This window comes from Aulonocara sp. 'chitande type north' Nkhata Bay, linkage group LG8 (assembly GCF_057382095.1).
Source record: "Aulonocara sp. 'chitande type north' Nkhata Bay isolate Kocher_YH1m ecotype deep benthic linkage group LG8, A_spYH_male_GT1.1, whole genome shotgun sequence".
In the NCBI taxonomy this organism is placed as follows: Eukaryota; Metazoa; Chordata; class Actinopteri; order Cichliformes; family Cichlidae; genus Aulonocara; species Aulonocara sp. 'chitande type north' Nkhata Bay.
The window spans coordinates 19292274-19307678 of NC_141351.1; the positions used below are offsets into that span (position 1 = coordinate 19292274).

The 15405-nt window shown below is 40.7% G+C and overlaps 1 protein-coding gene across 2 annotated transcripts in view; it reads left to right on the plus strand.

Moving 5' to 3' along the window:
• The window catches only part of LOC147323653 (glutamate receptor ionotropic, NMDA 2C-like), a 64815-nt gene extending 49801 nt beyond the window's left edge, over positions 1-15014 (plus strand). For both annotated transcript variants that reach the window (XM_086304149.1, XM_086304150.1), the window contains 4 exons: positions 3033-3193; positions 5747-5934; positions 7621-7853; positions 12151-15014. In XM_086304149.1, the coding sequence (XP_086160275.1) occupies positions 3033-3193; positions 5747-5934; positions 7621-7853; positions 12151-13710 (2142 nt within the window). In that variant the 3' untranslated portion in view covers positions 13711-15014. The remainder of the gene's footprint in view (positions 1-3032; positions 3194-5746; positions 5935-7620; positions 7854-12150) is intronic.
• The last annotated feature ends 391 nt before the right edge of the window (positions 15015-15405 follow it).

Below are 15405 nucleotides of genomic sequence, written 5' to 3' on the forward strand. Positions count from 1 at the left end.
CTGGTCTCGCTCACACTGTTAAAACAAGATCGGAAAATGTCAAATGATTAAAAAAAACAAACTAAACAGCAACAAAAAAGGGTCAACAGAAGAAAAGAACACCCACATACTTTACTTAAATGTGCATGCACATACTAAGACACACACACATACACTCAACTTCACAGTGATGAAAAAGATGACAAGAATTTTTTTTTATTGAAAAATAAAGTTTTCAATTTTCTTAAACAGCTGGCTAATAATAATAAAGTGTAGCAACACTTACATAGCAGGCTTGTGGTCTTACTGTTCAAGCGCTTTACACAACAAGTCACTAAAGCCATTCATGCAGTGCTTTATCTATCACACATCTACAACTACAGTCAGTTTCAGATCACCAGTTAACCTAACAAGCATGTATTTGGACCTTGGGAGGATACTGGCATCCCCAGAGAAAATCCACAGGCACAGGGAGCACAAACTACACACAGAATATTTAAGGAGGACCCAGAACTTGCATGCTGTGAGGCAACAATGCTAATCACCGCACCACCTTACCACCCGTGAAGTTCTGAAATTTCTCAAACAGGATGAAATACTTTTTGGAGGGGATTATTTGTGAGCTGTGGATTTATTATACACATCACTGTAGTGTAGGTGTTTCATATTCAGGTTTGGAAAAATGTCTCCAGCTCAGATGAAATGGGAATCTTCTGATGCTGTAAATAAGAACAGATGATACATAAGGTAAAAGGATGATTATAATTGTGATGTGATTATAATCGCAATCATGAGGTTTTAAGTTTACCATGAGGCATTTGTACTTTTTAAAAAAAAAAAAAGGTTATAGGACGCACTGCTGAACGAGATTACTGGCTTAATCCTAATGATAGAAATTTATTTCCTAAAATTTAACCTAAAGAGTTTCCTCAGTAAGAGGACTTTTTGTACAGTCATTATGTACTAAAATAAGTGTATTTTAATGCCCACATACAATATGAGACATGCATAACTGCCCTTTTTTCTATTAAAGTAATTTCAAACTAATGGGAACAAACTCTGTAGTCCTTGATCTGTATAAAATTGCAGTAAGCTTTCAAGTTCAGGAATTGTTGTGTGAAATTCTGCCCTTTGCTTCCACAGAAACTGTTTTCCAAAGCTGCAATTGGTCACTAAAAGGCTGTTGATGCTACATATTATTATTTTATTAACTTAAACACACTCTGCAATTTTGTACACAAGAGGAGCTCAGGACATCGCCGCCCCATCAATTACAATGAAATTGCTTTTAGAGGGAATCTCTTGATGGCCAGCATGGACGGGAGCAGCAATTACAGCAACCAATAATTCTTCAGTTGTATGTATGGGTGTCAAATTAAGATAGACTTGCACAATGTGAACCTATCCTGTAATTTCTAATCTTCTGGCTGTGATGTGGCCTTTTTTTTCCCCAAATAGCTCATTATAACAAAAAGCCTCTCATCGAAAGCCATTGCAATGCAGCTAAAGCGTGATTATATGAACACACATAGACACATCTACTCGTACGCTCACATTTTGATTGGCCCATTCATTCGTGCTCAGCGCAAAAGGTCAACGCTGTAACCAAGATGAATAGCTCTTTGCTGTTTACAGTCTAATTGAGCGTTAACAGACATATTTCGGCTTCATTCTGCTCTCTGCATCATCTAATCAAACGCGAACTTCGATCAGCCACAGATTGAACCACGCTAGGATCATCTCTGTGCAGTGAAATGATTCGAACTCATGCATGTTGATATCAGATTTTAATAACACTGAGGTGAGTGAGTGGCTTCCATTCCATTTATACAGCGTTACGTTTAGTCGCCGATAAGATCAGTTTTGGAAAAAGATGGAATGACTTTAAGATGGATTTCATTAGCAAGAACCTCAACCTGAAATATGAATGACAGGCGTTAATTGAAGATGAAGCAGGGAGCTTGGGCAGAGGCTGTAGTTTGGAAAAGGCTTTACCAAGGATCGGTGGTGGCTTCTGGGCCTAGCAAATCGCCATCATACCTTTGAGAGACGTTGAGCCAGGGAAAATGGCAGCAGAGAGTACGTGGTGCCAGCAGGCATTTGTAGAAATTCAAGTGTTTGGGGTGTGGTCCAGCTCATGAAATTGAAATAAATTATTCTAAGTAGTCCCTCATCCTTTTGACTCCTTTCTACCATGTTACTTCACACTTATGTCTGCTCTTTAGTTTATTTTTAATTTCCTCTCCATTTATTGATTCACAATTTCTTGCCTAAGATTCTTCCTAATTTCCCTTTATGTTTCCTTTTCTCCTTTTCCTGAATTCTTCTTGTTTTTTCTTTCCCCTTTCCTTCCTTTTTATTCTTTCCTCTGCACATCCTTCATCTTCATTTTATTTCACCTGTTTCTTCTGCTCTTTCGTCTTTTGCCTCCTCTTTTCCACATCCTTTGGTCTTTCCTTTGTTTTTTGTTCTCTGACACTCCTTTAGGGCATTTATTCCCTTCAAGGACCTGAAGCTCCATAAAGCACCCCTCCAATAGCCAAACCCATCTGTTCTCTGATTGGATAGTTAAATATGTGATTGACATGACATTGACCAATCAGATGAAAGGAAGAAAAATAGGGTCAAAATTCGTACTTGCAACTTGCAGAGTTTCACACGTATTTTTTTTGGCTAAGTCCACATACAAATCTTTTTTACACACACAAATTCTTTTTACACATACAAAACTGATTTACAAGTACAAAATATATATGACCACAATTTGAGCCCATACTCCTTTTTCATATCTTCATTTTTCTTTACTCTCCTCAGTTTTCCCTGTCTACATTTTAAAATATATTTTTCCCCTTTTGCTCTTCTCCTCATCAGCATTTTTTTTGTTCTCTCCCACTTCCATATTCTTCCCTGACTACCGTCAGTCTCTTGTCACTGCTTACTCCTTCTCTCTTTATGTTTTTCTCCTCACTGAAAGTCTCTTATTTCACTATGTCTCACTTATCTCATGCGTCTTCTCCCCTTTCCCTTTTCTCTCTTCCTCCGTCTCCCTGCAGTTCCAGAGACCACATGAGCATTATCCTCCTTTCCGCTTCGGGACCGTCCCAAATGGAAGCACAGAGAGAAACATCCGCAGCAACTACCCCGACATGCATACATACATGGTGAAATACAACCAGAAAGGGGTGGAGGAAGCCCTAGAAAGCCTCAAAAATGGGTAAAGTTTTAATTACATTTTAAATATATTACACATTTTGATAGAAAATTATATTTAATTGGTCCTCATCCAAGTAAAGACATAGTAATAATTATTAGAATTTGTATAGTACACTTGAGGTTTGATGCTCTATGTATCTATTTCTAAAATAGGCCAATCTGATGGGTGTATTTTTAGGTTTAAAGTAATTTCTAGTAGAGCTTAATTTGTATAGAAAAGAGCTGTCGGGAATGCCAACTTCACAAAGGACCAGATCATTTTTGAAGAACCATACAGGTGATTTGGGACATTTTTTATAAACCAGTTGTGCGCTCTTTATATTTTTTTTTACTGATTTTCTTGGTTTCCCTCTGAAATAAAAATAGATTTTCAGACATCTGATCCAACATTTTCTTTCTTTCTTTCTTTCTTTCTTTCTTTCTTTCTTTCTTTCTTTCTTTCTTTCTTTCTTTCTTTCTTGTTTACCTTTAATTAGTAATGCACCTGATGGAGTGTGTTGTCAGTCAGTTCCAGACGTAAAAGACCACCGACTTATGGACTGCTCTGAAATTCTGCAAAAGCATTCTGGTGTCAGATAGAGAGTGAGATAGATTCCATTAAATTTAGTGCAGGTATCCATGAGCCCAAGAGCATAAATCGTAACTATTGTGTTGATCCTTTGACTTTTTAATCTAATGCAATGTCCTAACTTTAAACTTTATCCAACCAACTCAATTTTGTTGCAGACAGTCACTGTCTGCAGGGAACAGATATTAGCCCGTGAATACTTGCCTGTCATTGTGAACCCGTTGACGTTACCTCTTTGCCCAAAGTGTTTTTTATCTTAATTCAGCCTCACAGAGCCTCTAGCTGTAGCTTTGGGGTCCAACGATATCCTTGTATCCGACAGCCTGGGTTTCTGTTCGAGACTCTTCAGAGTGTTGTAAGAGAGAGGCTCTCAACTGGTGCATTTAAATTTGGCATTATACTTTAAAAAAAAGCTGAGTAAAGCTTCTTTTTGATGAATTTCTACTATCAAACAAGATTCAAACTAGTTGATTGCTTTTTAAATTAACTGACAGTAATGTCGGACTAGAAGGCAGAATGTGGGCTGTAGTAAGTAAAATACCACATTCCTATTTGATAGGCTAAAATACCCCAAACTACACACAGAGTACACAACTCAGTAAGTACAAAAAAAATTCACTAAGGGAGAAATTCTATCGAAGCTGATGCTGGTGCTTTGTGAAAAAATACACCCAACTCTTGTTGGAACATGAATTAACTGCGATTAACCTTTTTTTTGTTTTAATTTGAGTTAAATGTCACAAACCATTCTTAGGCATGATTACGGTTACACCTGTCGAAAAAGCATCATATAATTATGCCACCCTCTAAAGACACTGAAGTCACGCTGATGTCTATTACTCTGGAAAGCTTTACAAAGCAGTTTCTAAGGCTTTGATACTCCACTAAACTGCGATGAGAGTGATTACCCACAAATAGACAAAACTTGGAGCAGTGGCTGGTTTAGCAAAGTTATTCCAAGAGCCCAGAACAACATCTAAGGAACTGCAGGCCTCACTGGGCCTTCAGAGACTGGGAAAAAATGATATTCATGGGAGAGTTCCAAGGCGAAAACCACTGTTGACCAAAAAGAACTCAAAGCTCTTCTCACATTTGCCAAATCTTGATCATCCCTAAGAGTTTGGGGAAAATATTTAGTGGCCTGACAAGACAAACATTTTGGAAGCTCTGAGTCCTGACATGGTACCAGCAGTCAGACATGGCTGTGGTAGTGCGATGGTCTGGGGCTGCTTTGCTGCTTCAAGATGCCTTCATCTATTCAATTCAATTCAAATAGCACAAAATTAATCTGTTGTCTCAAGGCGCTTTATTTATAAGATAAAGATCCTGCAATAATACAGCCAAAGACCACCGAGGAGAAAGCACTTGGCGATAGTGGGAAGGAAAAACTCCTTTTACCAGGATATAAACTCCAGCAGAACCAGGCTCAGGGTGGGGCGGCCATCTGCTGCCATCAGTTGCCAGTTTTCACAAACACTTGATTGCAATTCTTGTCACAGCCAGGTTGTTAGTTACTTACGTTTAGGATGTAACTGCTTTTCCACACAGGACCAGGTAGGTTTGGATAACTTTACTTGCTTGATAAAAGAAGTCATTATTTTAAAAAAAATACATTTTGTGTTTACTCTGTAATCTTTGTCTAATATTAAAATGTGTTCATGATCTAACACATGCAAATATGACAAATATGCAAAACGGAAAAGAGAAATCAGAAGGAGGGTAAAGTTAGGCAGTGAAACACACGGTGCAGGGGATTCTGGAACAACTTCACCTACGTCTGTGGTTCATGAGGACAGCTTACAGTCTGAAAAATCCAGCAGAACTTGTAATATATAGAATAACTTTATTGACTGACTGATGCATTTGGATTTGAAGCTTCATCAGGGTGGAAATAAAATCATACAGAGAACATTTTAAGTAATATATATATGTATATATAAAAACATCAAACAGCCACTACACTTAAGATACTCCATTTGCATGCAGGAAGCTGGACGCCTTCATTTATGATGCTGCTGTTTTAAACTACATGGCCGGGAAGGATGAGGGCTGCAAACTGGTGACCATCGGCAGTGGGAAAGTGTTTGCCACCACGGGGTATGGCATCGCTCTGGAGAAAGACTCACGCTGGAAACGACCTATTGATCTAGCACTGTTGCAGTTCCTTGGAGATGGTAGGCACAGATCCAAATCTTTCATTTTCAAAAGTACATCTCGTACCTGCACACACTTTTAGATTTTCCTCAACTGTAAACGTCTGTGTTTATTTCTGTCTCTGTGGCACACTGTATGTGCACCATGTATCTGGAGTCAGTCCAGTTCAGTGTGTGCTGTATCAGCAGGGAAGTGGGCTTACAGGGAAGAGTTAATATCCTGCAGAACAGCAGGAAATGTTAGGGATATGATTATCTCTGTGACACACTCACACACACATATATATACACGTCCTACCTACACATACACACAAACACATTCACCATGGTGGCTGCCGCCGGTGTGGAGTTAATATCCTCCCTCCTCTGAGAGCTTAAGAGCACCCTCCCCGCATACGCACACACTCACACTCACTCCGAGTTTTCCGTGATGATGTAACTAACAGTGTGTTTATGGTCAACATACGGTAACTGGGTGATAAAATGGGCCGCTGGGGAGAGCTCAGCTCAAGAGGTGGCCACCTGTTCAGAGGCCTAGAGGGGTGGCTTTTGTGGTAATGATATTTAATGGAGATATGTTCAGGGACCTTACGTTCTCTGATATAAAGGGTGCTGTATTGGAACAGGGGAATGCATTAACATGACCAGAAAAACAAAGAAGACAAAATATGCATATGTATAAAGCTTTTGTGTACACCTTATGCATACATATCTTTGAGTTTTGGTCCAAAACTTTGTTGAATTTTAAAAAACATTAATAATTACCTAAATATACAGTATAATATGCACTTAATATCTCCCTTTATAATTCACATATTCACATTAAAGCTATACAGTATCTCCACAGATGGAAATATTCACTTCAGTTAGACATACCTGTGTTCCAGCCACACAGATCTCCACTATATATGGTCAGCTCATAGGCAACAAAGAATGAAGTTGCACCACCAAATGAATAAGGATTACCACAGGTTAATTAAACTTAATAATAATCATGATGAGTGTAAATTCATATCAGTGGTGTGAAGCAGTGCATGGATGAGCTGGCAAGTGTGTGGCATATGATGTGTGTGCAAAAAGAACAATAAACCAAATTAAACACACTCCAATCTGAGCACATTTCTCCCCAATATGTAGGGTTAATTTAATAGAAGGAAATCATCAACATTTAATAACCCTTTGCCCTGTGACTGGGCCATTAATGTGGCCAGGGAAAGTGGAAAGACAAGTGCAAATCATACAGTCCACTAAACCAACAACTAGACTATATTTACTCACATTTTCCCAAAATTAAAGGTGGGAATATTGGACGAGCCCCCAATTGTTACGATTCCTAGGCCGCAATACAGAATGAGTCATGCAAACTGAATAATAATTATCATAGGTTTATTATGAGAAATTGAAACCTATGACATTTGAATATTTTGTTTTCTAAAGCAAAGCAAAACAAAACAAAACAAAAACTTTGCTCTACTCCAAAAACTTAAATCACCTTAAAAACTTCATCTATCCAGAATAATTGTTTGCTTTGTTTACAACAAGCATTCACACTATGGAACTCAGAGTTGCCTGAAGTTAGCTCTGTCCAACTACAGTGTAAAAAACCTCTAAAACATATGACATGTTCATTATGGAAATGGTTATCTTCAGGTTACTATAAAGCTGCCATGTCTCTGACTAACTCCCATAAACCTTCATCCCTTTTAGGAGACACCGAGCGCTTAGAGACAGTTTGGTTGTCAGGCATCTGCCAGAATGAGAAGAACGAAGTAATGAGCAGCAAGTTGGACATCGACAACATGGCAGGTGTATTCTACATGCTACTGGTGGCTATGGGCCTCAGCTTGCTGGTCTTTGCCTGGGAACACCTGCTTTACTGGAAACTAAGACACTCCCTTCACAAGTCTCACAAACTCGACTTCCTGTTGGCCATCAGCAGGGTGAGATTTGCAAGTTTGTTCACTGATTTTTGTTGTTTTATTTATTGCCTTCGTGGAAATAGGAGCAACAAAAACAGGCAGGATAGAAAGAAAGCAGGCAGCAAAAATCAAGCGGGAATTGGGATGGGATCACTGCTGATGGCATTTGTGCACATCTGGTATGTTCCAGGGTTGCACTGTGGTCCAGTGAGGACACAGAAAATGCAAAAAAGATTTAGACATACATATTGATTTTAATATATATAATGAATATATTACATATATTGGATTAAATCTTCTTTTTTAACAGTTGATATGGCTCTTTGGTACAGAGGTTAACGCTGGGTTCTGACCTGCTGGTTGGCTGGGGCCTTTATTTGTGGACTTTGAATGATTTCCCTGTGCCCACCTGGCTTTTTTCTGGGTGCTTAGGCTTCCTGCCTCAGGTTAATTGGCCATATGTGTTGATGTTAGCTCGAACACCTGTCTATCTCTGTGTTAGCCCTGAGATGGACAGGTGACCTATCCGGAGTATATCCCACCTCTTAGCCAGTGTCAGCTGGGATTGGCTCCAGCCTCACTCTGACCCTGGCTGGATAAGCGATGAAGAAAATGGATGGATGGCTGTTATGTGCTCTAACCTCTCAGCTATCAGGTTGCCTCTTGTCAGTTGATTAAGTTGTTTTTGTGAGAGAGCTGGGTTGTTTATGCATCCTCGGTTGGTTTGATAACTGATTGCATGATTTACAGAAGGGGGATTGAGAAATTGCCTCGCTGATTTTTGCATTGATCATTTAGTTAAGTGACTGATTGGCCCCTGTAATTTGATTAGTTGTATAACAGCTTGCTGGAGAGATTGAAAGACTGGCTGGTATATTATTTTGGCTCTAAGTGGTTGGTTGGTTTTTTCTTCATTTAACATGTTGTTTTACACGAAGTGGCTTTTATGTGATGATAAATTAATGCAAATGGCTGTGTATTTGCATGCAATTACATTGCGTTATTGAAAGGCCTTGTTATAATGTTAGCTAAAATGGTACAGTATTCTTATTAAGAATGAGAGGGGAGGGGAGAGACAAAAAAGGATGAAAAGCAGCTCTAATTCTGATGTTTACTCAGCATTTAACTTTGATTGCCTAATGTTCAATTAGCCTAAATCACTACCCAGTTTGTTGATGCAGTTGTTTTGGAATGTGGTTATTGAGGCAAAATGCTCTGGCCTCAGTTACAGCCAGGAAAATGTCTATGGACTCCAGCCTCCTCTACTGTGTAATCATACCATTGTGCCTGGATCTGGGTTTTATCAGATTAACGGCTAAATGACTATCTGATCATTAATCCATATGGGGCGGCCCCAAGGACCAAATTAAATTTGGCTCTTTCAGGATGTCTCAGCTAACTGTAAGCAGAGAACAGTCATGGGATTTGGCTCTTTGTTTGTTAGAGTTAGAGACAGTTTGTTCTGTAAGGGACTTTAGGCATGTGTCCCCATGTGCCACTATTGGTCCAATCCTCTCAGCTTAAACAGTTTTTCCTTGGGTTCGGGGAGAATGCATAATTTACTGGTGACTAACACTTGCCTTGGTGACAAGATAAGATATTAATGAAATCTATTTTTATGCCAATGGGATGTTTAGTATATAAGAGGTGGGTCATCACTTTAAGATGGGGGAAATCTCATCTGTCAAATTGTTCCCACTAGGGCGATTCAAAGTTAAACAGTTTGTGGCTAACCAGTGATTTCTTGATTTATTCCTAAATTCTGTTTTCTTGTCTTTTGAGTCATTCTTGTCTGTGGTAATTGAGAGAAGTATTGCAGTACAGACAGTAGACATCTGGATGTAAGCAGAACGGTAGCTTCTCTTCCTGCTGTGACAGATGAAGCTGTGGCTGGATATGTGCCGTTGGTTCAGTCTGTGAAAGACATATCCAGCTAGAATAGGACTAGTATTATTTGAACCTGTTGTGCTTCCCTCAGATATGTGCAACCAACATATGTCAGGTTAACATCCAATGCACAGCTACAGCCAGAATCACTGACATCATTAAGAGGAGAAGCTGAGATGGAGGTGGGTTGCAAAGTTGCTTGCAGACACACCACAGCTGAGAGTAGCCTAAAGCAGCTTCAGTAGTGTGGCCAAGACTGTTGCAGAGATTGACTTCTTGAACCCTGCCTGAACCACCACTATGTTCACTGTTTCTTCCTAATATTAGAAACACAGACAGCAGCTATAAATAAGGATTCACCAACTCTCACTGTAGTTATAACCAGCAGTGGTCTATTATAACCAGTGTTGGGACTAACGCGTTATTAAGTAACGCGTTACAGTAACTACGTTATTATTGTGGTAACGAGCACGGTAACTAGTTATTATGCCAAAATCAGGAACGCGTTACTCGTTACTGGGATTTAGATAGGGTCGTTACTCGTTACTTCGTGTGGTGGCTATCGCGGAGCTTCCACAGATTCAGTAACATTAGCAAGTGGTGGAGGCAGCAGGTGGATGAAGGAAAAGGGACGCAGAAGGAAAAGAGACCCGAGGCGGCCGCCGGTCCAAGTGTGAACTGAACTTCAGGTAAGAAGTTATGACCTGCAGTCTCTCTGGGTCAGATATGAACCAAGCTTAGGTGGAGTTTATTTTCGTTATTCTGACTTTTTCCGTACTGCGTGCTAGCTAGCATGACGGAGTTTCTATACAGCTGGGTGGGTGCTATGAAGTTAATGATGTTTAACTTTATTTTGTTCATAAGTTATTAGAGTTGCCAACCGTCCCGTCTGGTATTCAGAGAAAATATTACGCGTTTCTTATTGAGGTGAAAAGGAACAGTTTGTCCCGGACTTCAGCTACAATGAAAAAGGCACAAAGCTGGAGTTACTCTGTGTCTTTACGCTGCACAGCTGCCTCTTCTCTCATTCTCCCCCCTCCCTCTCCCGTTTCTACTTCAATCATGAAAACTGATCAGTGATCAGCTGATCGTCTTTTCTCTCTTGTGTGTTTATCGCCCACTTTGCGCCGAAAGAGGAAACCAGCCGATGTCGCGCTAAACAACAGCAGCACGTTTAAGCTTGATCAGCTGTTGTTAGAATTTATTTAATATTAATTTCTAGTATCAGCTGATGTTTGCTGGAGCCACAGCTGCAAAAAAGCTGCTGGTCATGATATGGTTTGGTTATCTGGTGAGAGGGAAACATGAAGATGAAACCAGGAGATGTCCTTACTGGATCATCAGAGCTGAACAGGTGATGGAGAAACAGGTTTACCTTTTAGGTGACATGAATGAGTTGAAGGGAAGTTATGAACTGTTTCTGAGAGACAAATAACACCAGGATCCTTTTCTAAGTAGCTGACAGCTGGTAACTGTGCAGGGGCGGGTCTAGCAAAGTGTGGCCAGGGGGGCAGGTAGGGCATTAACAGGGAAAGGGGGGCACAAAGAAATACTTTTCTTTCTTATTCTCATTTAAAATGTCTCGCTTTTAAAAAATAATTATCTGAATCTTACAACAAACGATTGATAGATTGATGCATATATACCATCAAAACAGTGTACATCACTGTCACAACAGTGTTTGTTTTCATTCAAAGGCTTTATGATTTTCCCTATAATGGTGGGCCAGTCTCTAGTCAAAATGCCCGGGATGATTTTTTTGTCCCAGTCCAGCTCTGTATGCAGCTCATCTGCAGTCTGGTGTTGCCTACATCTTCCTATTCAGAAGGCAGAATTTCCGAGTTCTGAGTACAATCGAAAGCACCACGACTGCAGTTTTTGTGTTGGATGTAAAAGGCGCAGATGACACTGTGACGTAGGCTAGAATCATGGCAGCAGTCAATGACGGTCCAGGCGTGGGATTTCTCTCGTGGAAATATGCACATTATCTTTTTCTTTCTATTGGTAGGTGGCACAGTGCACTTGTGGCAAGTAAGCAAGCTAGAAGACTGGCAAAGTTATGGAAGCAACACATTAACAAGAGAATTCTGAGTAAAACCAAAGTTACTTTCCCTAGTAACTAGTTACTTTGAAAGTAACGAGTAACTTGAAGTAACTGAGTTACTTTTGAGAGAAGTAACTAGTAATGTAACTAAGTTACTATTTTAAAGTAACTTACCCAACACTGATTATAACACACAACATTGTATTGTAATGCAGCTCAGCCTTTCTCATTAGATCAGATGAAATACAAACATATAAAAGAAACTAAACAGTATTTCAAGGTAATGCCAAAGTAGTCCTTAAAAAGATCTTTGGGGGCAAAGAATTTTTCTCACGTCTTGTCTTCATTCTTTATTTGTTTTTTTTGTCCCTCTCGTTTATCTTTCAGGGTATTTACAGTTGCTTCAATGGAGTGGAGGATACTGGGCGTTCGTCTGGTTTGGCCAAACCTGATTTGACCTCCAATTACGCGCAAGCAAATATGCTTAAGATGCTTCGAACTGCAAAGGATTTGGTCTCCACCGCTAATGTAGAGAGCTCCCTGGACAACGCCACCAAGACCATTGAACAGCTGAGTCGACATGGTGGCAGCTTGCCTGTTCGTGTTCCACAAGTTGCCACAGAAGCTGTACCAGCAGGGTTTGCTTATATTACAGAGAATCATTGCTCTCTTCCTCAGCAGTCTCTAACCCCACCTCTGACTGCTGTAACCTCTCTGAAACAGCAGAGGGGTATGAGCAGGCCCACACCACTGCGCTACACACTACCAACACGCTCTACTTCATGTCTGTATGACAGACCACTTCCTGTTTCCAGCCTCAGCAGTCCCCACTTGGCTGTTGGAGAGCCACTCCCTCATCAACATCCACACCACTACCAAACCACCGGGAGACTCTATGTAGACACCCACTCACACTCGTCCTTCATTCCCTGCACCGATCTCCAGCTACCTGACATCTACACCTCTCACCCAGCCTCCTCACCCCAAAACCAGCATGTTCAACTGGGGTTTTCCCGACGGAAAAGGAGGTCCAAGAGTTTTCAGTTTGACGATGGGGATGTGGAGAGGAGAATACACGGGGAGCAGGAAAAGAGTGACAAAAGTCCTGTGTGTCTGAGTGAGCTTAAAGTCAACCACCTCCAAGACAACCACATGTCGTCCCCGAGCGTTGACAATATTTACACAGGGGAGACGATGCCTCCGCGTGTAGAGAACTACGGCTCTTGGCCACCGGAGGACCTTGTGCTGAGAGGCAGACGCAGGCACAGACGCCCCTCTTTTCTCAAAGCAACATGGGGTAGCGAGCAGATCCACCAGCTTGATGAATCCCAGTCTTCCCTGTCCAGTCAATCACCTTCAACCCTTCCAGACCTCTTCCCATGTATTCTTACTCAAACTACACCTGCTAAGGCATACAATCCTGCACATCTTCGAAACAACCTGTGCCTCCCGAGGAACCAGGCCTACCTCCATATAAGGGAGGACCAAAGGAAGCCCAATGGGCGTAAGGGCCAGCGGCTGCGCTACTCGCACTCAACCCACCTACCAACATATGGAGAAGCAGTGCAACATGGGACTGGGATAGGGCGGGGCGTGGTACGGAGAGCCACCAGCTTGCTCAGCAGACAGTATGCACATTACCTGAACTCATACCCTGGACTCCCCCTCTACCATGGTCCTCTGGACTTGCAGCACCACAGCCAGACTGCTAGCAATCACCCAGGATCCAGCCCAGTTTGCCAGCTGTTGGCTTGTGGTGGTGGGGGGTGTGGGGGGCAGCGGGCTCTGTTGTACCAGGACAGTGTGTATGGAGCCTACGGGGTCTATCAGGGGTCCCAGACTGGATCAGAGGCTCAGGTAGGTCAGGGAGCAGGGGGGCAGCCTGTGGGGAGCCCCTGTGTACTTAGGCCCTGGCGACGGGTGTCCAGCTTGGAATCTGAAGTTTGATTGGACACCTCTAGGACCTCAAAAGGTGAAAATTGTGGTTATACAGTTGACAGGACATTAAAACATTACCACTGTGGAGAGAGTTTATTGGTTAGATTAATGTAAAAGGGTAAAGTGTGTGACTTGAAGTAACTGTTGATTTTCGATGTGACTTTATGTGGTAAAGAACAAAGTTTTGGCTCGCCAGATTTTACGGATATGTTGAACTGACGCGATAATCAGTACAGAAAGAAGACTGCACTGTTACCAATATATCCTCAAGAAAGCTACCGAAATCTGACGTTGGCAGGTTAAACCCACTTGCTGCTTTCTTATGAACAACGCTTATGTGTTTTCTGTGCTTCAATGTGCACCAAAATTTACAGCAGTCTATGGTGTTGGCGCATGGTTAAACTATAACCAGAGTTTTCATGCTGTGTGTGTTGTGTATATTTTATTGTGGATGGTTGGGATTTAGTCTTGGGTGTCGAATAGATGGACTATCTTTAAACACAACCACCAAAAACAAGCAGCCATTGTAGCAAGATATTTTAAGAGAGATGCAAAGCAGACGTGGAGAGTTTTATTCCAACATGAAACATTCAGTATTAAAATGCTTGTATTCCAGAAACACAAAGCAGCAGCAGTTTTCTAAACTGAAGTAATAATCATTTTGAGACATCTGTTATTTTCAGGTAACTTAATTAAATATTCATAATGTTTTGGAGCTAAAATCTTCACGTCTTCATGTAGTGATGAGGCAGACAAGGGATTGACTATGTGAAAGCAGTCCATGTGAATACAATCTGCAAACTGGTGAAAGCGACAGGACAGGATTGACCAGCACTAGGTGTCTTAAACTATGGACTCTCGTTCCTCGCTGTGTCTCACTGTGAGGCTACAGTACAGCACAACATCGCACAGGGCCTGACATTAAATCAATTCTATATCCTAAATACTATATCAATATAGAGAAATGTGTTAATTGAGGCTGTTAGTGTCATATTCATGTATTCTACATATGATAGGAATTTATAGTCACTCTTTTTCTAAATACACCTCTGGCACATTCTGAGTTTTTCTTTTTGTAAAGCTGTCGCTGATTTATTGAAACATTTGTTATTACTGTATTAACTCTACAGTTTGCCTATATTACGATTTTCATCACTCCCTCTTTTCCACTCTTTTATATTCCCTCATTGTCCCTATTTCCCATCTCCTCTAACTGTTTAATGATCAAATTTAAATGAGGTAATTGAAAGCTATTCTAGTATCTATATTACCTGGCTCCCTCACCCTGTAATTAATCACTTAGACCAATTAAAGAGCCTTTTTGAAAGAATATGCATGTGTACTTCTTCTTTGTTGCTCCTATTTTGTTGAGGAACATTTGTATTCTAGTAGAATACAAAGCCATATTACAGTACTCTGGGTAGCCTGATACTTGATTCCATGACCTTAGTTCATCACAGCATAGAAAGTTTCATAGTACAAGGTGGTGGAAACATTCCTTAGAGATTTTGGTTAGCTACACATCTGTATCGCAAATCTTATTCAGCCCTGGGGTCAAATCAAAAGGAATATCATACGGATCCTTCAGGTTACACAGAATACATTGTTCACTATTATGTTAAGGTGGACAGACTGTGAACCAAAGCCTTTTTTTATGCATCAAATATTTATTCAAGCGTTTTGCACTCAATTATTTAAAACAAG